The sequence below is a fragment of the Candida oxycetoniae genome (assembly GCF_023343755.2).
Source record: "Candida oxycetoniae strain CBS 10844 chromosome Unknown scaffold3, whole genome shotgun sequence".
Lineage (NCBI taxonomy): Eukaryota > Fungi > Ascomycota > Pichiomycetes > Serinales > Debaryomycetaceae > Lodderomyces > Lodderomyces oxycetoniae.
Window position 1 is genome coordinate 161,856 of NW_026055368.1, and position 27,882 is coordinate 189,737.

At 36.0% G+C, this 27,882-nt stretch overlaps 9 protein-coding genes across 9 annotated transcripts; 4 read left to right on the forward strand and 5 right to left on the reverse strand. All coding sequences in view use genetic code 12, as the record gives it.

Annotated features, from left to right (window-relative positions):
* Positions 1 to 1,703: 1,703 nt before the first annotated feature.
* KGF56_001172 (uncharacterized protein) lies at positions 1,704 to 3,149 on the reverse strand (the record flags this gene model as incomplete). The annotated part of the gene is made up of 1 exon (XM_049322267.1): positions 1,704 to 3,149. The coding sequence occupies one exon, from the start codon at positions 3,147 to 3,149 to the stop codon at positions 1,704 to 1,706; it is 1,446 nt and encodes a 481-aa protein (XP_049181698.1).
* A 3,727-nt stretch (positions 3,150 to 6,876) lies between these two features.
* On the reverse strand, positions 6,877 to 7,716 carry KGF56_001173 (YCP4; the record flags this gene model as incomplete). Its single annotated transcript, XM_049322268.1, has 1 exon — positions 6,877 to 7,716. One exon carries the CDS (start codon positions 7,714 to 7,716, stop codon positions 6,877 to 6,879), a length of 840 nt encoding a protein of 279 aa, XP_049181699.1.
* Positions 7,717 to 9,743: 2,027 nt separating this feature from the next.
* Positions 9,744 to 10,352, forward strand: PST3 (flavodoxin-like fold family protein; the record flags this gene model as incomplete). Its single annotated transcript, XM_049322269.1, has 1 exon — positions 9,744 to 10,352. The coding sequence occupies one exon, from the start codon at positions 9,744 to 9,746 to the stop codon at positions 10,350 to 10,352; it is 609 nt and encodes a 202-aa protein (XP_049181700.1).
* Positions 10,353 to 10,542: 190 nt separating this feature from the next.
* KGF56_001175 (uncharacterized protein) lies at positions 10,543 to 12,291 on the reverse strand (the record flags this gene model as incomplete). The annotated part of the gene is made up of 1 exon (XM_049322270.1): positions 10,543 to 12,291. The coding sequence occupies one exon, from the start codon at positions 12,289 to 12,291 to the stop codon at positions 10,543 to 10,545; it is 1,749 nt and encodes a 582-aa protein (XP_049181701.1).
* A 976-nt stretch (positions 12,292 to 13,267) lies between these two features.
* On the forward strand, positions 13,268 to 14,035 carry PDX3 (pyridoxamine-phosphate oxidase; the record flags this gene model as incomplete). The annotated part of the gene is made up of 1 exon (XM_049322271.1): positions 13,268 to 14,035. One exon carries the CDS (start codon positions 13,268 to 13,270, stop codon positions 14,033 to 14,035), a length of 768 nt encoding a protein of 255 aa, XP_049181702.1.
* A 97-nt stretch (positions 14,036 to 14,132) lies between these two features.
* Positions 14,133 to 14,750, reverse strand: KGF56_001177 (mitochondrial 54S ribosomal protein bL32m; the record flags this gene model as incomplete). Its single annotated transcript, XM_049322272.1, has 1 exon — positions 14,133 to 14,750. One exon carries the CDS (start codon positions 14,748 to 14,750, stop codon positions 14,133 to 14,135), a length of 618 nt encoding a protein of 205 aa, XP_049181703.1.
* A 1,403-nt stretch (positions 14,751 to 16,153) lies between these two features.
* Positions 16,154 to 17,785, forward strand: KGF56_001178 (uncharacterized protein; the record flags this gene model as incomplete). Its single annotated transcript, XM_049322273.1, has 1 exon — positions 16,154 to 17,785. The coding sequence occupies one exon, from the start codon at positions 16,154 to 16,156 to the stop codon at positions 17,783 to 17,785; it is 1,632 nt and encodes a 543-aa protein (XP_049181704.1).
* Positions 17,786 to 19,152: 1,367 nt separating this feature from the next.
* On the reverse strand, positions 19,153 to 20,502 carry KGF56_001179 (VHS2; the record flags this gene model as incomplete). The annotated part of the gene is made up of 1 exon (XM_049322274.1): positions 19,153 to 20,502. One exon carries the CDS (start codon positions 20,500 to 20,502, stop codon positions 19,153 to 19,155), a length of 1,350 nt encoding a protein of 449 aa, XP_049181705.1.
* Positions 20,503 to 23,521: 3,019 nt separating this feature from the next.
* On the forward strand, positions 23,522 to 27,857 carry TSC11 (TORC2 complex subunit; the record flags this gene model as incomplete). Its single annotated transcript, XM_049322276.1, has 2 exons — positions 23,522 to 23,524; positions 23,715 to 27,857. 2 exons carry the CDS (start codon positions 23,522 to 23,524, stop codon positions 27,855 to 27,857), a joined length of 4,146 nt encoding a protein of 1,381 aa, XP_049181706.1.
* Positions 27,858 to 27,882: the final 25 nt, after the last annotated feature.

Consider the following 27,882-nt stretch of genomic DNA (forward strand, 5'->3'; position numbering starts at 1 on the left):
AAAAAAAAGAAGTATTCATTTATAAAGCGTACTTGACTACAGATTAAACCAATTTTTTTTATCGTCAGCATACATTTTTCGAGCTATTTTAAACGCCCTTCCTTCCCTTCCCTCATCCAGCTAGTTTAAAATTATGGGACTTTTTGGTATAAAAAAGAAAGACGAATCAAGAAGATCCTCATCTTCGTCTTCATCAACAACTTGTAGTGGCGGCGGCGGCAGCAGCAGCGGCAGCAGTGGTGGTCTTGATACCCCGTTTCTGAAATTTGATGAGAAATCTGACTACTACAAAAGATGCAAGAAAAACTGCGTAAAAACCAAACCAGTTACTGTCAGCTTTTGTTTAGGTAAATAAAAATCATGTTGGATAACCGATTTTTGAAAAATTAAAGGTTTTTTTTTTTTTTTTTTTCAACATGTATTAAACATATTCTTTTACAGCTTTTATGGCGTTATTATTTAGTTCCCTGTTTTGAGTATTAATTATATGACTTGATAGGTTATCTGTTTACATTCTACTACTTTCTATCATACGAGTAGAAGAGAGTTTTATGTAAAAATAAAGTATTTCCCAAATCTGGTGAATAAATCTTAGAGAAAACATTAATAAATTGAAACTATTGAAGAAAATGTTAGCAAACGTTTCACTGTTGCGTGCTTTCTCAACCTCCCTTAGTTAGCGTCCCTCGTCAAGTAGAGTCAACTTTATTTTCCCTCATCAAGTAGAGTCAACTTTATTTTCCCTCATCGAATGGAATCAACTTTATTTTCCCTCATCAAATAAGCTTAAATGGACAAAAATCATTTTCCATTTTATCTATCTACTTTAATGTACGAAAGCTCGTAGAGTCAAGATCTTACTAATATTATATTACTATAATTAAAAAAAATCACAACTGAACATTAGCATTTCGAAGTAAGACATGGAAAAAAAAAACATAGTTTTTCCATTCTTTTAATCTACCGGGCTAGAGAGGACGTTGCACACTAGGACCTGAATTCAATCCAAGTCTGCATGAACGCTCATTGCAAGTTGTCCCGGTACTATTAGCTAAAGAGAAAAAGAAGAGAAGAAAAAAGTACACATAATTTTTTTTCCCTTTTTTTTTTATTTTTATTTTTTTTTTTTCCTCCTCAATAAAAAAGCTCTCAATATTTTTCTTAATTGACCCATTACGCTACCATGTATCTAAAAAGGTAGCGGACTCTAGTTGATTGTTTAATCTATAACAAACAGGAGGAGACAAGTAAAACTGAGGGAGGAAAGGAGACAAGTAAAACTGAGGGAGGAAAGGAGACAAGTAAAATTGAGGGAGGAAAGGAGAAAAGTAGAAACTAAATGAGGAGAAGAGACAATGGTATTGTAATTCTTATTTCAAGTATGATTCATTCTGATACTTTTCAGGTGAATGGCAGTTTTACAAAACTCTAAACTCTGCTTCTACGATTATTTTTTTTTTTTTTTTTAATATTTTCTTTTTTGTTATGCTGTAAGTAGAATTGTCTTGATACATGATATATATCATACTTTCAGGAAGACCAGTTACAAGTGCAACATTATACGTTAATTTATACTCAATACCAAACTAAACACAAATACAAATACAAACAAGAATACAAGTACAAGCATAATTACAAGTACAAGTATGATTACAAATACAAATAATAATTTTCGATCAAAATCAATTAATTTTCAATCAAAATCAATTAATTTTTCTAATATGATCATGTAATCGATCAATCTTGACTCTTTTGGATAATCCAACTCTGGTTTTTATATTTTGATTGCAAATGGCCGAGAGCGGTTTAGAAGCAATTCGTTTTCTCGCTATTCTAGTGGTGCTGGTGCTGGCGGTGCCGGTGGCATTCTCCTTATCATCAAATACATCTACTCTCTCTCTAGAAAAACCAGATTCTTGCTTGCATTTATTAATCGATTTTGATTCGTTTATAGTTGAACGTGATTGTATATCATCAACATTTGAGACCAGCTCAAACTTTTGACTTTTGTATTCACCCTCTTTTGTCTCCTTTCCACTATCATATTCACCAGTTTCAATACTATATGGGGTAGAACAATCCAATATTTCCTCCTCTTTGCAATCTATTAATACTTCATCATTGACAAAAAATGGATTCAATATCTTGTCGTTTTGTAAACCTTTTAAAATTTCGTTTTTATCAATCTCCCTTGTCGACTCGCCAGATGTAAGCACATTACTTTCAAAATCCGAATTATATCTACTATCCTCCGAAGGCTCTTTACTGACATTATCGACCTTAATCAGAACTTCTGCACCTTCTTGCCCATTTGATTCATTTCTTCGTTCAACTGTTCCTAAGCCTGATTGATGAAACGGCTCAACTCTATCGAACCCTGTTTCATGTACTAAATGAACATCATCATCGTCATCATCGTCGTCATCATCATCATCATCATCACTGTCATTATTGTCATCGTCTGTGTTTTCATTGAGATAATTGTAATCATTACTAGTTAGCTCAACTGTTACATTCTTTTGCTCTCGTAACAACATCTTCTTCTTTCCAGTATTAGTGTGAGACTTTTTCCAGTCTAATTGACCTTCAAGTACAACGTCATTGACTAATGGGATAACTACAGTCTCACCGCGAGTAAAATCGACACATTGAAAATTATCATTGCTCAATTGTGATGTATCCAGATGTACCAGAACAGCCCCATTTATCTCATCTACCTGGTCGCGCTCCTTCCCCCCCCTTTTTTTTTCTTCTTCTTCTTCCTCGTCGTCGTCATTTTGCTTCTCCATATCTCTAGCGCCACAGTTGCTATTATTGCCTGCAATAACAATATCTTCAGCAGCAACTGAATTCATCTTTGTTTGAAAAGTAGATACCGAGCCAGAACTCAACACAATACGATCCTGATACCGAGTATATATTATAGCGATATCCTCCTCGCTGTCTGAAACCCGAGCTATATCATTTGATATGGGCAGTCGGTTCAGTTGTAGTTGTGGTTGTGAGCAAGACCTTACATTAACCGAACTCGAACCCAATCCCAATAATGGTTGTGGTGACGATGGAGATTCTGGGGGTTGTGGTAAAATTACATCTGAATTAACAGAATAGCCAATTTTAGGTAGCTGTCGTCTCCGAGAACTCCGCATTCTAGTCTATTCTCCAAAATAAAGTAAAGTGCTTCACCCAATAGCTTTGGCTCTCTAATGATCAACCTTCATTTTGTTTTGGTTGTAAAAAAAAAAAAAAAAAAAAAAAAAAAAAAAAAAAAAAAAAAAAAAAAGAATATATATTGACCTGCATATAAGCAGTGATGCGAAATCTTGCTTGTGATAGTTGGTAGCGATGAGATTGAAGGAGGTAAAGAGATGATAGATGGGAGATGGCAGATGATAGATGGCAGATGATAGATGATAGATGGGAGATGGGAGATGATAGATGATAGATGAGAGATGAGAGATGAGAGATGAGAGAAGTTGGATGGGAGATAGATGTAATGAAATAAGATGTACAGTAGAGGAATAAAGTTGTACAGTAGAGGAATAAAGTAAAGGAATAAAGTTAACTTGTAACAAATACTTTTCATTTACTCTCACTACAAAAAAAATCATAACGATATTACCTAACTTTCTCATATATGACGCGATAAACAATTGCGACACTATGGAGCAGAGCGAGCTAATGGAGCACACTAGCTGCTGACACTAGCTGACACTTGCTGCCCACACTGACTACTAAACTGTCAATTACAAACTCACAAGTGTACGTGTACTACAGCTAAAGGCTATTGGAATTCCAACCGCCTCTTCTTCCCTCAAACTTTTTCATATATAACGCGATATTTCCTAAAAATTATTTGCTGCTAAATTTAAAGTCAACACTGCTGCTAGAATCTTTAATCTTAGTCGTCCTATATCATCGCCTCATTGTTATCCCGGGCTTATCTTTCTGCTCTAATTAAAATATTTCTATATATTATCTAGTAAGTATAACTCATAAGGTTATGATTTATATCAAAATACTAGTTGTTACAACTCGATAGTGGACCAACATCTAGTAGCTTGTTACGACACTATCTCGCTCTACTCTCACTATACTCTCTACTCTCTACATACTCTCTACATACTCTCTACTCTCTACTCTCTCCATACTCTCTACATACTCTCTACTCTCTACTCTCTCCATACTCTCTACTCTCTACATACTGCTACACTAGCTCGCTTCGCTCCCTAGTGTAGCTATTCTGATTCTTCGGTTAATGATGGCCTTTAACGCGTTTAACCAAATTGTAGTACCTTGATAGATTGTAGCAATCTGTCAGTATGTCTATAGAATATGCCACACCGGGCTTGATAAATTGTATATATCGCCACCCACACTATGCAATATGGATTATATGCATGTATAATCTGTAATAAAGTAAATACCAGTATGTCGTATTCTAATTTAGTTAAACGCGTTTATTATCAGGTAGAGATTTTCACTACATCACCATCTCATTTACAACTAGAGTACTACTCTCAAGTGTACCACAGCTAAAGGCTAGTGGAATTCCAAACCCCCTTCCCCTTCCTCCTCCCCCCCTCCCCCAACTGCTCATCTCTCTTCAACCATCAGGTTCGTGGTTCTACTGTTACCGTGTGTCTATTTAAATATATATGTGAGTCCTCCACTATCTCGGTCTGCTTAATAGCCTCGCTAACGCATTATCTTTATATGCAGGATTATTTTTCACGCGTCTTTAGCTTAACAATATAAGAAAGTTCAATTTGTATTCAACAAAACTCCCTTCTTCTTTTCTCACTAGACAGCTTCATTCATTCAATCGCTATCATATCTCATTTTTAGATGAGTTTATGATAGTCTCTGTATACCACAACAAGCCATTATGAATAATCTTCTAGGAAACAAAAAAAAAGGTATGTAAGAGGTACATTCTTATTTGTTTGTAAAAACCACAACTTTTGCTCAACTACAGGTCCGAAATATAATAAGCCAGGGTTTTGAGGTAAAACCTCGACATTTCTAATCAACTCTTTTTAAAATATATTTAAAAGAGGTCAAAATTGACAATAACTAGGTTGCTCACTTCTTTTTTTAAAAAAAAAATAAAGAAGAAAGGAATTCATTCTATTGAGAAGCATTACTATGTACACACGGGTTTGATTGCATCCTTACACACTTTATAAGTGAAACTTGGGTTTCTTTTTCAATTTCAAACAAGGGAGGGGAACGCATGAATTTGTGTGTTGAGAGAGCCTAGTTTATGTTTTTGGGTTCATTAGTTGAAGTTTTTATTATGGATGTGTGTGAAATTTCAGAATGTGTATGTTTGGGAGTCAACATAAATATGTTGTTTATGGAGAGCGTTTCATATGACTGGTGAGTCAAATCGGGGGAAGCTTTCTTCCTTCCCCAGGATTATTGTTTTTCCAAAAATGTCATTATTTGAGTCGCTTTACAAAAAGAAGAGAATTACCACCTATTCCACTTTGGGAAAATGGATATTCCCTTTATTGAATAATGGGTATTCCCTTCATGAAATACATATTTGCGCTCTTTGACGTTTTATTTCATGGTGCTTTAATCCACTTATGATTTGATCACTTCATATGAACATATCCCAACTCCCCCAACTCCCCCTACTCCTTTGCATGTCATCCTCTCATCTACGTGAGAAATTTTAACTTCAACTAGAGTAAGATGGAGGGAAAAAAAAAACAAACTGAAACCTTGACTGGTGTTTGTTACATTTTCTTCCTCCCATCTATCTCCCCTTTTTCAGAGTTAGTCTTTTTCCTACTCTTTCATGGTACTCCCCCGAAGAAAATGAAAGAGACTCAAACAAAGCTCCCATGATTGGTTTTTTTTGTGCTTTTTTGTTTATTGATAATCAGTTTTGATCTTTTTTTTTTCACAATCGGGAGGATAATACAAAAAATAAATAAAAAGAATGTCAAAAATCTAGAAATCAAACATGCTTGATTTGGAATGAGTGGACTTGAACTTTTGATTGTTTTTTTTTAGACCCGCTAAGGTTTTTCCCACCTTGGAGGAGATGATTTTAATGTTTTTTGATCTTGGTTTAAAAAACTTGTCTTTTAAAACAATACTTCAATGCAGTTCTTGCATGATCATGATCTCTGATCACATATCAATATTCGTTGCAATCCCTTTTTCTTTTGAAAAACCAGCTAGTTCAAATATTTTCACTATTGTTTTCAATGGGCTACCTTCCTCACATAGGTAGTTTTCCAATACTCGGTTTCTTTTTTTTGTGAGAAGAAAAGAAAAATATTCTCAGTGTCCATAACGTACCTTGGCTTGAGAACAGGGTATGTATTGTGAATGAAAGTTTGAAAATAGGGCTAGATGGTTGGTTAAAGGATGTAGGAAATTGAGTTGGAGACTGATTCTATTTTTGGAAGTTTTTTTGTTGATTTGAAGACGCTTTGGAGTGGAAGGGTTCAAGTGTGGTTTTTACTAATTTGAATGTAGTCTCTTTGGAGAGGAGGAGGAGGAGGAGAATGGATTTGTTTTCTGTGGATTGTTGCAATTGGTGTAACAAGAGAGATTGAATTTGAAGATGTCTCACTTTATTTTTCTTTTTTGTATGTAATCATTTTACTTGAAGAAGATGGAACAAGAAGAGGTACCTTAAGAAAATAGAGTATCTTACTAACGATTTTGTAACGCGATTGGCGAGAGAAGCTAATTTCCTATTCTTCTTACTTGTGGTAATCCATTACCAATATGTTGACGACAAAAATAATTATTAATCATCTATCTGCTTTATTTAGGAATTTTTTACAATTTCTGATAGAGCCATTTATATTATTAGGAACAACACTTTTTCTTTCCCTGTTTTCCTCTTTTTTACATTATAGTACACTTTGAGCAGAAACTTTTATCTGTTGATTCAGGAGCTTTTGTAGTTTGTTGAGCAGCTCTTTGTTGAGCTGGAGCTGGAGCCGAGGAAGCGGCACCATCAGCAGCTTTTTCGGTTGGAGCAGTAGTAGTAGTAGTGGTAGTATTAGGAGCAGCAGCTTTGTTAGATTCTGTAGGTACTTGCTCTTTTTTTTTGTTTTCCTTAGCGGCAGCAGCTTCGGCACCATCAACGAATCTGGCAGCAGTTTGAGCAAAGGATTCACCTTGAATTGTAGCGATTTTCAATTCCAACTCACTTGGTTGTCTTGAACCATCACCAGCAGCAAGAGTACCTGCACCGTATGGAGAACCACCGTGTATTTCATCTAGATTAGCTTGATATTGGAAAGCTTTAGCATAACCTAAAGGAACATAGATCAAACCATGATGAACCAAAAAGTTCAAGGTGTTTCGGACGGTTGTTTCTTGACCACCACCTTGAGTACCAGTTGAAACAAACACACCTGCTGGTTTTCCATCTAAAGCGCCTTGTGCCCATAATCCACCAGTTGCCGCCCAGTAATCAAAAAGCTGGGCGGGTCCAGTACCGAATCTAGTAGGTACACCAAATAAAAATGCATCGTAGGAGGTTAATGTTTCCAAAGTTGCAATTGGGATCTCCTTTGGTTTAGGTGGTGCGTGAATTTGATCAAGAACATTTTGAGGCAATGTTTCTGGTATTTGAAACAAGTCAGCCTTATATCCGGCTTTTTCGACACCTTCTTGAACGGCTTTAGCTAAAGTCGTGATATGCCCATAAGTGGAGTATTGAATAATCGCAATCTTCATGATAATAAGGGAGCAACGAACGGTGGGGATTGAATAAGCAGAAGAAGAAGAAGAAGAAGAAGAAGAAGAAGAAGAAGAAGAAGAAGAGATTAAAAGTAATTAACCATTTTAGAATAAGAAAACGGAAAACGGAAAAAAGGACAAAGAATAACTCGGGAATATTCAAGAAAGGGCTTTACTAATTCACATAATTGTAAGAATGAGGGAGAGGGGGTGGCATTTTGGGGGCATTCGTTTTTGTTTTTTTATTTTTACATTATTCATCATAAACTATATCAATTGAACTTGAAAAAAAAAGAGAGAGAGAGAGAGATATTTTTTTTTTTTTCCTTCATGCATTAGGCGCATCTCATTTCAATCTAAAAATGAACAAATTAAGAAATACAAACCAACAAAAAGAGAATTAATAAAATTATTTGTAAGGGAAAAGGATAGATTACGCCATAAAGATAAAACAAAAAAAACCACACCACTAATTAGTAATTGTTTATGTAATGTAGGTAATTGAACCAGCAAATCCGATACTATCGAGCAGAGCGAGGTAGTGGAGCATCTCTGACGGAAACTATCGAGCAGAGCGAGATAGTGGGAGACACACTAACTATATCGACATTTTAGATTGGCAATTAGGTCAAATGGTCAAAGAGATTTAGAAAGACAGGGAACGACGGAATTCGGGTTTGTTTATCATGAAATGGGTCCATAACACATACATGTAGGCAATCGATAGTTTCATTACGCGTCTCGAATTAACCTTTACAGCGCCTGCGTTATTATTCTATTGCCTTTAGAGCCGATGATAAAAAAAAAAAAAGTCAAAATAAATGCCAAAAAAATGGCAAAAAATGCTAAAAAAATGCCAATAAAATGACAAAAAACATGGCAAAAGGATTCAAAAATAGATAGATAAAGTGTCGAGATTTTCCACTAGGGAGCAAAGAGAGGTAGTGAAGTAACAAGCTAGTAAGTATGACTCCACTATCTCGCTTCGCTCGATAGTGGTTAAGTAAAGTTAGGGGGTGGAAGGGGGGAGAGAGTTTTCGCTACCCAAGCCAGTAACAGTTTTTTTGCCCCACTATCTCGCTTTACTCGATAGTGTCGTGTTGGTGTTGGCCAATCGAAAAAAAAAAATCTTGAGAGGCTTTGCTTATTAATTGTGGTTTTTTTTAGTAAGCTCAATAAGGACAAGAGAAAAATAAAAATAGAAGGAGTAGTTTTTTTGTTTTTTGACAAGGTAATTTTTTTGTGTGTTTATGCAACACTGTAGTGCATGTTATAAAAAAAAGAGCAAACCTAAGAAATAGATTTGAATTGAGCCCAGAAATTGGATCAATTCGGTAATAGATTGGATTGATTGCTGGGTGAATAATACCATGTAGGTAGGACAGGATATAGAAATTGGAGCAATGAACAATAAGGTTGGGTTTGCTGGTTCCTATCTAGACCATACATTACCCCCAACTAATCCATTGATACGACAATTATTAAATGCTAATTACACAGGTTTGAGTGGTTTTTCTTTTAGCTTCTTTTGCCTTTAGTCTCTTTTGCCTTTAGTCTCTTTTGCCTTTAGACTCTTATACCTTATACCTCTTGTTTCTTTTGCCACTTGTCCTTTTGTTCCTTTTACTTTTTGTTCCTTTTCGCTTTGTTTCTTTGATTACGTGATTTCTTACTAAAACGGCTATTTACCTGAAAATAATGCTTACAAATTAAAGTAGTAATAAATTATTAGTAAAGAAATAAATAAAATTAGTTATTAGACGTTTGAAATGGGACAATCTGTGGGTTCTGTGGCAGAAGGGTTCTGCCCCCCCCTTCTGCCCCCCCCTTCTGCTGTCGGTTATATCCTCGAAATTCAAAATGCTCTTGATGGAATTTACAACAGGACACGTTTGTACATATATAAATTAACTTAAATCATCTTCCATCTTACTGTAAAGCTCTTTTTCTTCTTTTTATATTTTTCATTCTTTATTCATTCAATACCTGGTCCCCCTCATACATCTCAAAATATCAGTTGAAAAATGGCTCCAAAAGTTGCAATTATAATCTACTCAATGTACCACCACATTGCTCAATTGGCAGAAGAAGAAAAAAAGGGTATTGAGCAAGCTGGTGGTCAAGTTGATATCTACCAAGTGCCAGAAACCTTATCTGATGATGTATTGAAATTATTACATGCACCACAGAAACCAAACTACCCAATTGCTACTCCAGAAACTTTAACCAAATACGACGCTTTCTTATTTGGTATCCCAACTAGATTCGGTAACTACCCAGCTCAATTCAAATCCTTCTGGGATGCCACTGGTGGTTTATGGGCTAAAGGTGCTTTACACGGTAAACTCGCTGGTATCTTTGTTTCTACCGGTACTCAAGGTGGTGGTCAAGAAACTACCGCCGCCAATGCTTTGTCTGTATTGGTACACCACGGTATCATCTACGTTCCATTGGGTTACGCTAAAGCTTTCGCTTTACAATCAAACTTGAACGAGGTCCACGGTGGTTCTCCATACGGTGCAGGTACTCTTGCTGCTGGTGACGGTTCAAGACAACCAAGTGCTTTGGAAAAGGAAATCGCCCAAATCCAAGGTAAATACTTTTACGAAACTGCCGTCAAGTACTTTGGTTAAATTTTGATATAGATGTGTATATTTTCTTTTAGGTAGAGAATAGATAAAAATGAATACTCACCTCCCCTCCCCTCCCCTCCAAAAATGAAAAATAATCTCTATACAAACTAGCCTGTTACAACAGGGCTAGCTAGTGTTAGTCGAAACCACTCGCTCTGCTCGATAGTGAGTTCGACTAATGTTTTTTATATCAATCTTTATCAAATTTGAATGAAAATGTAGACCCATTACTATTATCCATTTTCGTCAATTCTTCCCATTTCTTGCTTTTTCCGGTTTCATTCTGATAAGCTTTCAATTCCCATTTTTCAACAATCTTCAAAGCTTCATTAACCAATTCTTGCTTCCCATCATTGATCAATAATTGTTTGAATAGTTCAAACACAGGCAATTGAGGTAAATCTTCAATCTCGCCACAGTCTTCATCATCAATATTATTATTATTATTATTATTATTATTATTATTATTATTATTATTGTTCTCAATCTTCAATTTTTTCAATTGATCACGATATCTTAGCAACAGTTCGTCTTTACAATCTTGAGCCACCTCATCAAGACATTGTTCAACTTCTCTAATTCTAAACCCGCTAATTTGTTTCAGTTTATTCTTGAAAAAATTCAAAACATGGCTTAATTTCACTCGTGGCACGAAATTTTGCGTTATGGCAATTGAATCATCAATATTAATTACACTATGCCACCAACCTGCTGGAACATACATGCATTCACCAGGAAATGTAATTCCAATTTGAGCTTTATCAAGCCGAAGAGTATCATTGTAAAACCCAGAAATGACCCATTCTGCAATACCCACGGGTGATGTAACTTCACTTTCTTCCTTATCTGTTGAAACACCAGGCGGTAGAACATTTGGAGGAAGCATGATCCACAATTTACGGCCTTGAATAGCTGTATTCCATGCACATGTGGAATTGGGATCCTTATGGAATGTAGACCCTGAACGTGCAGATCCCATAATGATCCAAGCATAATCTGGTCTACAACTGTATTTCTCAGTTTGGAAAACTTTAAATAAATCGTCTTGGAATATCTTGCATGGGGAGTATTCCTTTTTCAATATCTTGGTTGCTTCACTATTACAATCAAATAAGTATAGTGGATTTTCATCCCGATTTTGTTTTAGGTATTGCGAATATTTGTCCAAATCCCAATTCATAGCTTCTTGGCGAAACTTAACATGAGGAAATTGTTTAAACAAGGAATCAAATGTCCATTTTGGCCATCTTGCTGAATCATTATTGGTCAAAATAAATGGAGAAGCATGATATTTCTCATTGAATAAAGTCATGGACATTTCCTTCTCTGCCACTCGCATGATTCTACCATGAGGCAATTTCCCCAACTGTCCCAACAACGAGTCTTTGTGGTAGCCTTCTTCCTCCTTAATAACTTTGCTAAAAATCTTGGCGTAATCAATTTGCGAACATTGGAAAGGTCGAAATATTTCATCACAACAAAGCAAATTGTTCTCCAATCGTAAATTGGCATTGTATTCATATGGTATTCCCAATACAGTGTTTTTCCATGAACCCAACCAAGGTTTATTATCGAATCTCTCTACATCCTCGATATATATTCGTTTCCAGTTCTCTTCATTTGATAATAGTGCATAAAAGATTCTTGAAGTGTGCGAGAGGTTTAGTAAACTGGCCACATCGTCAATGAGCGATATTATTTGCAAGATGGTCTCATTGGAAAGTATGCTCAACTTACCGAGTAAATCCTTTCTCTTTTTTTGGTAAAGTTCTACATCAGTTATAAAAAATGAATTCCCACTCGGCCTAACATTTAACGGATGATGCTTGTTGGCTCTTGTGTGAGTGGATATCTTCCGCAGCTGAGCCGAGTAAACAACTTCATTTTTAAATTTCTTCAATTGTGGCTCACCTAGCACTGTATTTGACTCTGCAATCATAAGAGAAACACAGTTATGGTATATATATATATTCAAATCCAAGTTACATTTAATTCACGTATATTTTTCATCTTTCATTTCCACTTCATCTCATCTCATCTTAGTCACGTGACCGTCCCATCGACACTATCGAGCGAAGCGAGATAGTGGAGCACACCGACTAATGACACTATCGAGCACACCGACTAATGACACTATCGAGCACACCGACCAATGACACTATCGAGCACACTGACTAATGACACTATCGAGCACACTGACTAATGACACTATCGAGCACACTTACTAATGACATTATTGAGCACACGACTAATGACACTATCAACCAGAGGGAGTTAGTGTTGTAACAAGCTACTGATCTTAGGCACGTGACCGTCCGATGAAATGAATCACCTGTTAAATTGAACAAGAAAGATCTCAAAACACACACACACGACTCGATTGCACGGGTCAATTACAGCCCAGGACCTAGTAAGTAAGAACAAATGGACAGAGAAGCATAACCTGTTGATTGGAACATTACTTAATGTTCAGCTTTGCACACAAGTTTAGTAATAGTTGCGAGCAGAGAATCAAGTAGATAGAGTCAAATTCAATTGACTCAATCTGAAAACGAGAAAGTTTTATTAATAGCCCATCCTCGTTAGTAGCCCCTATCTTCAATAGCCCCACCTCTTCAATAGCCCCTCTTTAATGACCTCTCTTTTCCCTCCCACAGGTGCCGCTTCTCCCGCCAGCTGGGTCCAAAATTTGTTTTCTTTGCTGACACTAAAGAATCACTCCACTAAATTTTCATCACCCGAGAAGAGGGCTTTTAAATTTTTCTCTTTATTGCTTGTAGGTGGAATAAGAAATTCACCAATCTTGTAATAAGCTAAGCTTTAGATATTGTGCGGGTCTTATGATTAGATTGAGTCGACCCTTTGTATCGTCTGCAACTGTTTCTTTCTGTTCTAGCCATATACGTACGTTTGCAATGACCTTAACCTCAGCGTCATCATCCGCATCGTCAGCATCGTCAAACAAAACTGCCAAGGATCTGGAATCTACATCTACAACAACTCAACAACCAATTATATTTGCACCCGACACGTATCAATATACTAAAGGTAGTTTGAATGAATCTCAAATCGCAAGTAATCCCTTGAAACAGTTTAATATCTGGTTTAAAGAGGCTCAAGATCAACTTCCTAAAGGTTCAGATACTATCGTTGAGGCAACTGCTTTCTCCACTGCAAGATTACCCAGTGGTAGAGTATCGAGTCGTATTGTGTTATTAAAAGAGCTAGACAAGTATGGTTTCTTGGTTTATTCCAATTGGGACTCTTCCAAAAAGGCTCAGGATTTCAACAGTAACAAGTTTGCCAGTTTGACCTTTTTTTGGCCTCATATACAGCGTCAAGTTAGAGTTGAAGGTATAATGGAGCATGTCACTAGAGAAACAAGCGAGCGTTACTACAAAACAAGACCAAGAGGGTCCAAGATTGGTGCGTGGGCAAGTCCACAAAGCTCCAAGATCACTTCAAGAGACGATTTAGATAAGTTGAACAAAGAATATGAGTTAAGATTTAAGGATTTGAAAGACGACGAAATCCCATGTCCCGAGTATTGGGGTGGAATTAGAATTGTACCTTTGGAAATTGAGTTTTGGCAAGGCGGATTGAGTAGATTACATGATAGAATTAGCTTTAGAAGAGATGATGTGAAGACTCCAGATTGGCAAATAATCAGGCTAGCTCCATAAAAAGGAACAAGGAAAAAGGAAAAAGGAGGAGCTAGTAAAAATATGGTTATATAGAAGCAAATGTTTAGAAACACTCTTTAATATATACATGGTTAGTTTAAAAATACTTCTTCCTCTTTTGAGGAATCATTTGGTCCTTGCTAAAAAGCAAAGGTTCCTCTCTTTTAGGTATCCAATCTTTTTTCTTCAATCGTCTTTCATCGACTCTTAAGAATTTGTTGGGATATACTATTCTCTCGTCTACCGGATTCAAATCCCGTTGTGGATCAACAGGATCTTTTATCAATCCATCTTGCCTCTTCAATTTCTTAAGAAAAGTCTTGATCTCAGCAAAACAGCTCATACACATGAAATGTGATCTCTTGACACTTCCACAAGCAGGACACCGAACTATATTATGTAATGGTTTAATTTGTTTATTCCCGGGCATATATAGCTTCATTCTTTTCCTCATGTAAGAACTCTTCTTTTTGGGGGCTGCTCTCAATATGGTACCATTATCAATCATAAATGGTGGAGGGCTTAATAGACCATTTTCTAGTTGTTCTTGTAGTTCAGATAATCTAGAATCACCATGATGGGTATGGTTATGTTCTTGACATGGTTTAGGCAATGATAAACCCAAACGTATCGTAATTGATGGCACTTTTGGAAGAGCCCCAAACACGGCTTCGTGCAATGACGTGATTAGTCCAAACCTAAGTGCTAATGACATTCTAATGAATCAATATTGATCAACAAACCTGTAATCTAACTCACCTATGGCTCTTTTTGGTTGAAAAAAAAAAATTTTTTTTTCCTCTTATGGTGAGTGCTACCAATCGCCCGGTAGCCCAAGAGATAAGTAAGGCCAAAGCCAAAGCCAGTCCAAGCCAAAGCTGTTTATGGCATGAGACGTTTATAGAAGTATTAGTAATCCATCATCGCCAATGTAGGGGAAGAGGGAGAGATTTTCAAAGGAAAAACCTTAATTTTGTTAATGAGATGTTGAAAAAACGTTTTGCGAGAAGGAGAAAACAAAACAGGGAAAGAGGTGGGGAGAAAGCAGTGAATAGAAGGAAGCGGGGGGAAGAAGGAAGCAGAGAGCAAGTAGTGAAGAAAAGGAAGGAGTGAAGAAAAGGAAGTTGGGAGGCTGAGAAAGTAGGGGGAAGATCCTCCCCCTCCCCCTCCCCCCCTACTTTACACTTATGTCTCTCACATGAATTGTGGATGATAGATTAAGGTTTTCAAAAGAATTTCGTCAAGATCTATGCAAATATTTCAGGAATTTTGTAACATTAGGTTTTACATTCCCTTTCTCAAGCAAATCGTTGAAAAATAATAGTACACAGTTATATGTGGAAGCACTATCTATTATGTGAGTTTTTCTGCGGGACCAATTAAGATATCTAGTTCCTGTAGATAGTCACCTGCCATACCGTTGCCGCCCTTCTCTTTTATTTGACTAAAATTTAGTATTTCTTGTGCAGAAAATTATTTTCGACAATGTTCAAGTTTTTCGAATTCTGTCAGTAAGCCAAAGGAAGATCCAACTTGCTGTCCTTAATAAACAAGGTGAATGGTGTCTGATATATATACACCTAGACCTCCATAAATATATTCTTTGTAAAACCTATACATAATAGTTTCACATCCTCCTTCCTTCTTTCCCTCATTTCCTCCCTCCCTCCTTCTTTTTTACTCCCTCGTTTCCTCCTTTACTCCCCCAGATAAACCACAATTTATATATCCACAGATCTCCAAATTAAAGAGTCAAATTACGTATTTTGCCAAAAGGAATGTCGATTTTTCTTGGTTTCTTGGTTTTTAAGAAAATTTCACCATATAGTTTCTTTCGCAGCCTATATCTATATCTATATCTATATCCATATATTTTTTAAGTTAGCGCCACAGAGTGATACGAAAAAAGTGATTTCAAACTCAATTCTGTTTTCCTTTTTATTTTGCAGCTAACTTGTAATTGGCACCCTCTAATTGCAATCAGACTCGTGTACTTATTATTGGGGGGGTTCTTATAGAGAATGCATAAATATAAATATGATCCTGTTGTTCTATTTGTTGTTGTAGTAATGTAGCTAGGTATATCTTCTTTGAATAATTATAAGCAAGCTTCAGAAGATGACAGTGCAGGAGAAAGATGTAAAATCATCAAAAACAATCGAGTATGATGTTTCATCATCATCACCTTCGTTTCTTGATGTTGAGAAATCAGAGTCAAAAAACCCATTCTCTAATCCCAAGGTTGCTGAATACTATAGGGACTTGTATGAGACAGTAAAGTATGAATGTCGTGAAGCTTTTGACCCGGAATTTGAATGGACGCAAGAAGAAGAGAAGAAGGTGGTTAGGAAGTTGAATTGGCGTGTTGCTCTTGCGGCATGTCTTATGTTTGTTGCCCTACAAGTTGATAGGGGTAACTTGCAACAAGCTGTCTCCGATAATTTGCTAGATGATTTGGGAATCAACACAAACGAATATAACACTGGTAATACCATTTTTTATGTATCATTTTTGGTAGCTGAAATTCCATCACAATTGATATCCAAAAGGTTAGGTCCCGATGTGTTTATCCCAATTCAGATTTGTGCATGGAGTATTGTTGCATTGTCTCAAGTTGGTTTGTCTGGTAAAACATCGTTTTACATTACACGTGCAATGATTGGGGCTATCGAAGGCGGGTTCATTGCCGACTTGGTATTATGGTTAAGTTATTTTTTTACTAGCAAAGAGTTGTCGCTTAGGTTAGCTTGGTTCTGGACAACCTTAACGATAACTCAGATTTTCACGGCTCTTGTCGCATTTGGTGTTTTGAGATTAAGAGGTGTTTTTGGTTTGCCAGGATGGGCACACTTGTTTTTATGGGAGGGAATATTCACTCTCCTTATTGGAATTGCATCATTCTACCTTATGGTTCCATCTGCAGTGCAGACTAAGAGCTGGATGCATAAAAAGGGGTGGTTTACTGAAAGAGAAGAAAAGATTGTTGTCAATAGGATACTAAGAGATGACCCTCAAAAGGGTTCGATGCATAATCGTCAAGCAATTGATATACATATGCTTTGGAAATGTTTGCTTGACTATGATTTATGGCCATTGTATATGATTGGAATAATAGCTTATGTCGGATTGTTGACTTTTTCATCGTATTTCACATTAATGACCAGAGCCCTTGGATTTGGAGTCTTTGATACAAATTTATTGACTATTCCAAATCATGTTATACATATAATCGGTATGCTTGGAGTAACTTGGCTTGCTGAAAAGATAAATAATAGAGCAATGGTTGCGTTGATTTCTCCAATTTACTGTTCCATCTTATTAGGCGTGATTAGATTCTGGCCGGGGTCTGGTGTCAAGGTTTGGCCGTCTTATGTTTTGAATACATTATATGCGGGCCACCCTTATATCCATGCAATCGTTGTCTCGTGGGTGTCAAGAAACTCAAATTCTGTTAGATCAAGGTCAGTTTGTTCAGCCATTTATAATATGTTCGTCCAAGCTGACTCTATTATAGCTCAGAACATATTCAGAGAAGACGATCTCCCACTATATAAGAGGGGTCTTTTGCAATTGTGGTGTTTAGCATTGGCAACTATACCGCTCTTGTTATTGACCAGATACTATTACATTTGGAGAAACAATTCCAAGGATAGGCTTTGGAACCAAATGACGGAAGAGGAGCAAGACTATTATAGGAAAAACACCAAAGATGAAGGAACCAAAAGACTTGATTTCAGATTTGCTTATTAACTGTTGGTGTTGGTTTTTGCACCCAAGAAGCTTTATAATTTATTTCTTTTTTCTTTTTCTTTAATAAGTAGGTTAAAAAATAGTCATAAAATAGAGCAACTATGAAACCATATAAACAAGACTATTTTTGTTTCCTTTAGATTGTTATTGTTGTTGTTGATGTTGTTTTAAATCCTGAAATAGAAAGCTTTCTTTTAACTCGAACCTTACATAGAAACACCATGCCCGTTATTGCTTCAAATTGTGGGTTCATTTCTAGAAAGCTACCAATTTGCCTTGCATGGAAAAATAATACGAGCAAGTCCTTTTGGTTGCAAAAAGAACAAAGAAACATTTTGCAGCTACATTGAAAGAGGTACACTTTTATGCAGCATCAAAAAGCTTGCGACGTAGAGAGTTGGTGATGGAAAGTGGGAGCTCAAGTAAATAATTTTGAAGTAGGACGATTATTGGTATATGCTATGATACATTGTTAAGGTTAATTATTATTCAATATATGCTTCTTCTACTTAAATAGAAATGCTCATTTGTATATATATGTACTTGTCTGATTGAAATGGATTTTGAGTTTACACACAAGGGTTTGGTTGTATCTCTCCTAACAGAAGAAGGGTATTGGCGCATTGAACTTCATTAATATTCGCAATCTTCCCTTATAAAAAGAAGTCTCTCACTTTTCGTTGTCAACATGTTATATAATTCACAGGAAAACCCAACCCCACTCTTTTACTTTCTTCAATTTTCCTTTTTCGCAACCATTCTTGTAGAAATGAAGAGAAGACCAACTTTTCGTTTTGAAACAATTTAAAACAAACTCCATTTTCCCAATTCTAATATTGATAAATATTGCAAAGGATTTAAATATGAGCTTGTAATTTAAAAGGGAAATAAGGAAAACTACTGACCGTTGGCAGGATAATGAAGGCTCTCATCAATACTAGCTTGTTACAACACTATCGAGCGAAGCGAGATAGTGTCGATAACACAAAGAGTGGCGGCTGGTCATGTTACACTTTCCACAAAAAATCACATAATATAATCATCCCAATTCTCTCTAATACACACTTTTTATATAAAGCTCAATCAACAAAAATATATAAAGGAACACCCCACCACAAATTTGAACAAAAAACATAGACAAGCCAAATCTCATAATCCAAAGAAAAAAACAAACAAACAAACAAACAAACAAACAAACATATTAAGATAACCCATCCCCATCCATCCAATTTATAAAATAAAGCCCCATTAGCTTTTTCTCCTTATTCCTCTTTTCCTCTCTTCTTCCCCTCTCTTTTTTTACCTTCTTAATCTTATTTGGTGAACTGAAAATGGTAATAAGTTACAGTCTCGTTAACAAGCAGGTTCTAATGGCCGCTGACTTGGGTGGTTAGACCTCTTATACATTCAGCAACTGAGCAACTGATCAAACTTTCAGTGTCGTCTGTACCGCTACCTGTTTTATCGTCATCTTGCAAGTCTTTAGTAGAGTTGATTAAATATTTGTACAAGTTGCTTTCTTGTGGAGATGGTGAAGGAGGAGGAGGCAACGAGGAAGTTGATTGTTGTGATTTACTTTTACTTCTTAAAGAATTTGTATAGTGTAAGGAATTTTTCTTCTTCGGAGTGGAGCCAAACCTGCCAATGGTCTTGAACGTTGGCAGATTGCCTTGTGAGTATGCTGAACGTTGCATCATTGGTCTTCTCAAATACTGCGATTCTTCATTTATCATTTCGGCAAAGGAGTAGAAATTGACTTGTGATTTGGAATGTGTAAATAATGGGGGTGCGGTGGATGTGTTTAATGGGGATGAAGGTAGTTGTTGTTGAGATTGTTGTTGTTGTTGTTGTTGTTGTTGTTGTTGTTGTTGTTGTTGCAGGCACTGGTTATTACTCTCAAGCTCAACTTGATCTTTTGCTTGAGACGCATTTTGTTGTGTTTTTGATTCTGATAATTGACCAAGTGGGCTATAAAAGGAGTTTTTTCTTGATAAAGGCGAAATTGGACGGCCCAAGGCCATATTTAAAGCAACCACTGACGAGTTACGTCTTGATGAATATATCATGTTAACCTGTTCCAAATCGGTTGACTGTTTGTTTAATATTTGAGCTGTGGCATCTAATGCTGGTGGAATAAGATCCTCGGTTCTCAAATATCCGTGAAATGGATTAGAAGATGTAGCTGCAGCTGAGTATGAGTGTAGTGAGGTTGACGAGTTGCGAGTCGAAGACCTTGATCTTTGCATTGGTGGGTTTGCGAGGGCAAATGGAACCGGCTGTGATGCTGATAATACTGGTGTTGCTGTGACACTACCAAAGGATGCGAAAGAGTTGGATCTGTGAGGTTCGAGAAAACAGCAATCTCTTTCGAAAATACAGCTATCTGCCGAAGCTAAAGAAGGTATTCTCTGTGCTTGAGTGGGTAAAGGTCCATCACCTTGATCTATTTCATTTCCATTTTCTTCAGCTGGTCCTCCTTCTTCACTTTGAGAAGTAGCTAGCATTGTTGTGTTGGGGGTGGTCAAATTTGAATTTGGATTGGAGTCAATAGACGACAGCGTTGGATGTTCTTGTGCCTGCTCCAGCTCCTCCTGTTGTTGTTGTTGTTGTTGTTGTTGTTGTTCCTCGGATGCAAATGAAAATAACGCAAATTTTTGCTTAACTGGATAATCACTCGATTTATTTTCGTCGGATAAAGAAACAGTTTCTGTGACCATTTTCAACTAGTATTTTCTCTTTAGCAAAATATCCTATATCTATCCCTAATAGACTGTCTCAGCTTAGCTTATAGGGTGGAAAATGTGGGTGGGTGGGTATACTCTTCTCTATAAGGGGTATAATAATATACAAGAGAGAGAGAAAAAAAAAGAAAAGAAAAACAAAAAGGATAAGGAGAAGCTTGGAATTATTTTACCCCCTCTCCCCCCTTGACAAGTTGAAATTTTTCTTTCTTGTCGACAACCTGTTGTGGGTAACCTCCTTGTTTGTAACTTGAGCGAGAGTCAAGTGTAGGAACTGGGTGTATAATTTTTCTTATTTTTGGTAACTAATAACTGTTCCTTGAATAGAAGGAAGTTTGGTAAATGGAAGAAGTTAGTGTTATCTACTGGTAAGTAGGGGTAAATTTTTCAAATCCGTGTTTATAAAGACAAAGATTTGCGAGAACAAGTATAGTTATAGTTTCTACCGAGGTGATGGAAGATAATGGGGCGAGGATCTACAGCTATGTCTGTACTCTTTTTTGATTGTATCAGTTATATGGCTCGATACTATTGGTTTAGAGGAGCTTTGAACAGAATCCGGCATATGGTAGCTTCTCATTGCTACCATTATCAGCCACCGATGAAATTAAAATTTCACTTATCGGCGAAAGGGTGAAAAATCTGAAAATGTGTGACTTTTTTTTTATTTTTTTTTTTAGTTATGTATGTATGGAAGTGGTCAAAGAGTATTAGAGGGAGTTTTAAAACTATACGATAGGTATTGATAATAGGCTATACAATTATCCTTGTTATTATTGGATCTCCCTGAGTGGGCTGGCCCTTAGCGTGACACTCGAAAAAGGAAAGTGAATATTATAAGTGAATGTTGTAGAATGTGAATATTATAAGTGAATGTTGTAGAATATGAATGTTATAAAGTGAATATTATAAGTGAATGTTATAAGTGAATGTTATAAGGTGAAAATTATATGACCCTGAGATACAAGAAAGTGGTTTCGTTTTTTTATTTTCGTCGTGTACAAGGGCTAAAACAGTGAAACATAATAGTCGGTGATTAAGTAAACGTTTTTTTAGTTTCTCTATATGTGATGAAATGATTTTACGCAGAAAGTAAACAAGACTAAAAGATTAGCAAGATTTCAAGGTAAACAAGGTTTGTCAGTGGATTGAATTAGTTTCATCTTTTATCGTTCCATTTTCGTTGTATTCTCAGTAGTACCTCATAACATCACTATTGTCTCACTTTCTTGACATTATCTCACTTTTCAGTATTATCTCATTTTCGTGATGTTTCAATATAATCGTTCCATTTCAATCCGTATTTGAAATTATCTTGCCATTACGATTTGAAATTATCTTGCCATTTCGATTTAAAATTATCCTGCCATTACGATTTGAAATAATCTTGCCATTTCGATTTAAAATTATCCTGCCATTACGATTTGAAATAATCTTGCCATTTCGATTTAAAATTATCCTGCCATTACGATTTGAAATAATCTTGCCATTTCGATTTAAAATTATCCTGCCATTACGATTTGAAATTATCTTGCCATTTCGATTTAAAATTATCCTGCCATTACGATTTGAAATAATCTTGCCATTTCGATCCGTATTTGAAATTATCCTGCCATTTCGATCCGTATTTGAAATTACATCCTGCCATTTTGATCCGTATTTGAAATTACATCTTTCCATTTTCAAATAGATTATTCCATTTTCAAATAGATCTTTCCATTTTCTATTTTCTCATACATCTTTTCATTTTCTATTTTCTCATACATCTTTTCATTTTCCATTTTCCATTTTCAAAATCACATCTTTCCATTTTCCGTTCAAATATATATTTCCATTTTCTAATTTCAAAATTATCTTGCCACTTTCTAATGAAAACATTTTCTCCTGTTATTAGTTCTCCAATCATCTCCTCTTTACAAGTAAGACCCAGTATTTGATCAATAATAATCACCTTGTCACCTCTACAAAAAAGCCTACTGGATAAATATGGGGATAAAAGAAGTCAACTTTCTTCTCAGCGGGTAAAAAAAAAAGAAGATCTTGTACATTATCAATTAGATGTCGCATTTAAATTCGCCACATCAAAAAGAGAGCAAAATGTCGCAACAATTTGACACATAAAGAGGAATACAAAAACGTTACAAAAGCCGCTTAATAAGTATAGCATTAGTTTCATTTAATTTCACCCGCCTCTCCAGTGTTGATAGACAATTTGCATAAACACACAAACGCATATTCTATGGACTTTAAGCTTAAACTGGTTAATAGAAAAAAGACCTGTGCTAATTGCAATTTGCAACTTTAATGAAATTCTTGAATCAATAGCCCCTTTCTAATTAATAGCCCCTTTCTAATCAATAGCCCCTTTCTAATCAATAGCCCCTTTCTAATTAATAACCCCTTTCTAATCAGTAGTGAATTAAGAGCCCTTTTAAATTGGTGAACCAACACCCTTTTTTAACCGGTATTGTACTATCAGCCCTCTCAAATTGGTGATGAACCAACAGCCCTCTCAAATCAGCAGTGAACTAAGAACCCTCATCTTGGCGAGTTTCTCTACTATCGAGCGAAGCGAGATAGTATTGCTACTAAGTATTTCTATACTATCTCGCTTTGCTCGATAGTGACTCTCGATAGTGACTCTCGATAGTGACTCTCTACAGTTATAGTCTACCACTTACTCTCTATTCATTACACTCTGCCAGCTAGTGTTGCTCCACTAGTATTGCTCCACTATCTCGCTCTGCTCGATAGTGTCACTAAATCCAATGGAAAGTAACCCATTGGACTACTCCACACACAACCTCAGTGAGGGTCTTACTACCAGCAGCCTGGCTTCCATCTTTCAACAAATACATTCCCCTATATGGCTTCCATCTTTCAACAAATACATTCCCCCCATCATGGCATCAAGCGTCGACCGATTTCTGGCACCAAAAATTTGATTGTGCGCGGTGGAAAAAAAAAATAGAACAACTTTGATACTCAAGTTTGTATGGTTGATTGAATCAATCAAGAATTAGTATAGCCAATTATACTTGAGAGGTGTATCCAGAGGTGTATTCAAAGGTGTATCCAAAGGTGTATTCAAGGTGTATCCAAAGGTATATTCAAAGGTAGATCCACAAGTGTATTAGAGGTGTATAAAGAGAAATCTTGTTACCGCGCCGGAATTGGAATCCCATTAGTATAGTAGGTCCTTTATCATAGCCAATGCTTGTACGAATACCATAATGAAGAAATCAGCTAATGATTCGTATACAAATGATGTTCAGATCCTACCGAGAAAGTCATCGTCGAGATCGTTACAATCGTTGCCGTCAGCACAGGTACTCCAACCACTCCAACCACTCCAACCTGTACATCATCAACAACCCATTTCATCACGATCCAACGCCAACTTTAGCTCCAGCTCCAACTTTGAGTCGCTGTCAAAAGTAGCCCAAAATTCAAAATTCATTCCCCTTCAACAAGTACCGCAGCCAGCTGTAAAACCAGACCAGGATAGAAGCACAAGCACAGCTTTGCCATACCTTGATATTCCGCTTCATCCACTTGATAGAGATGCAAAAAACCGAGATAAAAAATCGAGAAATGGCAAAGTGTCAGATACGCCAACAACAACAACAACAACCACCAAGCAATTTCTACCAGAATTATCTCGAAAAAGAAGTGCCACTATGCCGGTATTTTCCCATTTTGAACTGATGAGAAAATCACCCTCGGCAACCCTAATTAGCCCTATTACGTCGTCTAACTCGTCACTGAAATCAGTGGAATCGCTTCATCCAGAGAGTCCAACATGGCTACTAAGTGATTTGTTGTCGAATCTAAGCTCTCTTCGGGATAAGGATGAGTTTTCAATAGTTCAGATTTCAAATGATTTAGTCCAGCTTTTTCAAGCATACCCTAATTTGAAAGATGAAGTTCAAATCAAAACCGTTTTGTTGAGAATTCAATTCATGTTGTACCATACTGTGTCGGAAGTTCGATCTTCGTGTTATAGAATATTACGCCATTTAATCGTTAATTATCACAGTTTGATCCTACTAGTACAACTGAAGATTTTGATTTTCATTATTGTGAGCTTATCAAGTGATCAGTCAAGGTATACTTTAACGGAAATGGAACAAGCTTTGAAATTGATAAGAGGATTTTTGTCTATTGAGCGAGGGGCAGATTTATTATCCGTTGGAGTAATCAAAGCGCTCATTGCTATTGTTGAAAGTAATAATATCGATGATCACCGGAACTCCTCCTACACAACCACCACTTCCATCTCCTCTTTGACTAACAGTTATGGAATTCATATTGAACATATTCCCGAAGGATTTAGAAATGCTTGCTTGGAAACGATTTGCGAAATTGCATTGTTGAAACCAGAATTGATATTCCATGCTGGGGGGTTTAAACTCATAATCAAGTCAATTATTGAAAGTCCATTTGAAATATCATCCACTTGCTTATTAATAGTTCTTCGACTTTTAAGCTTTCAAAATTCAAGAAAGTTCTTGAGAAATGGATTTGATTTGGATTCATTAATTGCAGTATTCTCAACCGATGAATCACCAAATGAAGCATCAAAACAAAATACTCAGTCAACAAACAAGTTCAAAAAAATCTCAAATTACAAACTACAAAAGATTTCGTTTTTGATCTCTTGCGTGTTGAAAGATTTCAATGGGTTAATGACATATTCAATTAATGATTTTACAAGTATTCGAAATTTACTTATCAATTTAACAAGAAAGAATTATCGTGTTCAAAATTCAATCCTCGATCTTTTACTTGACGCACTAAGGATTCAAGTGTTTCCTTGGCTACAAAACAGTCCCATTGGAGAATACTTGACACAATACAATGAACGTAAACGAAAACAACAAACACAAAGGAAACAACAAGAAGAAGAAGAAGGTGGTGGTGGTAATACAGGTTGGCGTAAATACGAGTTAAAGAATTTCCCCTTTGAATATGCTCAAATCAAAGAGCCATTTGCGTTGGAGATTGTTCGTCATTATCAAGGCTTATTGGCTTATGTACTTATCAAGAATGACATTTTCAACAATTTAATTACAATTATTGAGGAGCCAGAAGGAGATATAGATTTGAAGAAAAAAGCAACTTTGTTACTTACCAAGTTGTATGCAATGGCGAATAATTTACTTCCTGGTGAATTGGTAAGCTCTCAAATGCAATCACTAAACTTATCAGCCCATATTTCCTTTGAACTCGTACGTCTCACGCGACTGAAGTTCAACAGCAATTTGGGCTATAATGTATTTATCAGGTCTACTATCAAACAAATCAATGCACAAGCTAACTATAACATTGATGACGATGAGTTCAAATCCATGATTAACAATACTAAGATCTTGGCAATCAAGGAGTACGAAGAATGGAATTGGAACTCGATTCAAGATTTCATCCTGGGGCCATTAACAAATCCCAAACGATTTGAAGAAGTTTTGGAAAAATCCCCAAAACTATTGAAAAGGTTAGTATCGTTTTATCGGCCTTTTAAATATAGATTTTCCAACATTTCTAAACTGTCAAAACATTTTTCCAAATATATCACTACTGGGTGTTTATTGTTGGAAATGTTTTTAGGTTCAGAAGTTGGGATAAAGTATCTTGCCGGTAGTAAATTACTACCTCAAGTTTCTGAGACTGTTGCACAAGTTGATCCGTATAGTGGAATATCTTCCAACGATCCAATTTTAGGTAGACGGAGACTCGAAAATACGGCATCTCTGGGATACCTTCGGTTCATTGGGATTTTGAGTTCATCTCCTGAAGGATTAGAGTTATTATCCAATTGGCAATTCTTCACTTTATTAATGGACATAGTCAGATCAACACATGATCTGGAGAGTAGGAATTATTTTATTATAACTTTATTCAGGTATATCGACTTCACCGTTAGCGAATCTAGGTTTAAGTCATTACTCAAGATGAGTTTCAATTTATCTAATTCCAAGATCAAATTGCAACTATTGAAAAACTTGATTCCACGGTTGTTGAATGCCAAAGAATGCGAATCATTGTGCATTGAAATTTTGGCTAATAATTTATATGATTCAAACCAAGATATTGTTGTTCGATCAATTGAATATTTATTCCAGCACTACCAAGCCAACAATTTCCAAAGTTTAGAAACATTACTTCAACATCGACCATTGGTACGGACTTTAACCAAATATGAAATGGGACTCAAATTCTTGGTGCATTTTTTGACCAATCCATCAGGGTTTGCATATCTTTTGGATGAAGGTTTTTTGGAAGATGCATTCAATAAGTGGTTCCACATAAAGAAATTCCATTATGTTCGAAAGATTGATGAGTTGATCAGACAACAGTTTTACCCCTATGTTAACTCAAGCATGGTGAACTTTTCCGACAAGAGTGAACAGCTAGCTGAAGAAGAAATTGAAAGTTTTGCGTTATATTTTTTCAAATATTTGTTATCTACAGAAGACGGATTAATGTTTTTTCAACAAGGAATGGGGAAAGATTTTCTTGATCAGCTCATTTCCTCAATTGAAATAATATTCAATCAAATCAATAAAGATGATGAATTTTTAGATATTGATAATCAAGATGAGATTCACTCGGATTTATTAAACTTACTTAAGCAAGATTTATGGATTATTGGACAGATTGGATCAGGCAAGTATGGTATTCAGTTGTTGGACCCGATGTATAATATAAATTTGAAATCATCAGTCATTGAACTAATAATTGACAATTTCCACAATTGCTCACTTTGGGATGTTCGAGGCTTGTGTTTTTACATAATTGGTATGATATCAACCACAGTTGAAGGTATTGAAATTTTGGATGAATTCGGCTGGTACTCAGTAATGGATCAGTATGGACAAAGTATGAGTTTGGCCTACCCAAAGTTAAACCCAGACAAAATTAAACAAAAGGGAGATGATAGAGCCAATTTATTCAACCTTGATATCGTTAATCCATATAGCGATAACCGATATTATTGCATTTTCAATAGTCTTGTGGAGAAAAATATTGAAGAGAACATGTCTCCACTACAGCGTAAGATTATTAGTCATTTACAAAATTTAGATGCAATATTATCAAAGATTGAGTTGAAATCAGTCCGTGACTTGCTAAAATTGAAAAATCAAGAGTATACCGATAATGATATATTCGATGATGTTGATTTGTTCCTTGAAGTGGTTAGACTAATTGATAAAGGAACATTGGCATTTCATAAACGAGTGTTTATATTCAAATTGTTCACCGAGAATACAAAGGTATTGGAAAATGTATTGAAAAAGGAGAGGAAAAGTTCATTTAAACTTCAGAATTAGCTACAATACAAGTAAAGAAACCTTT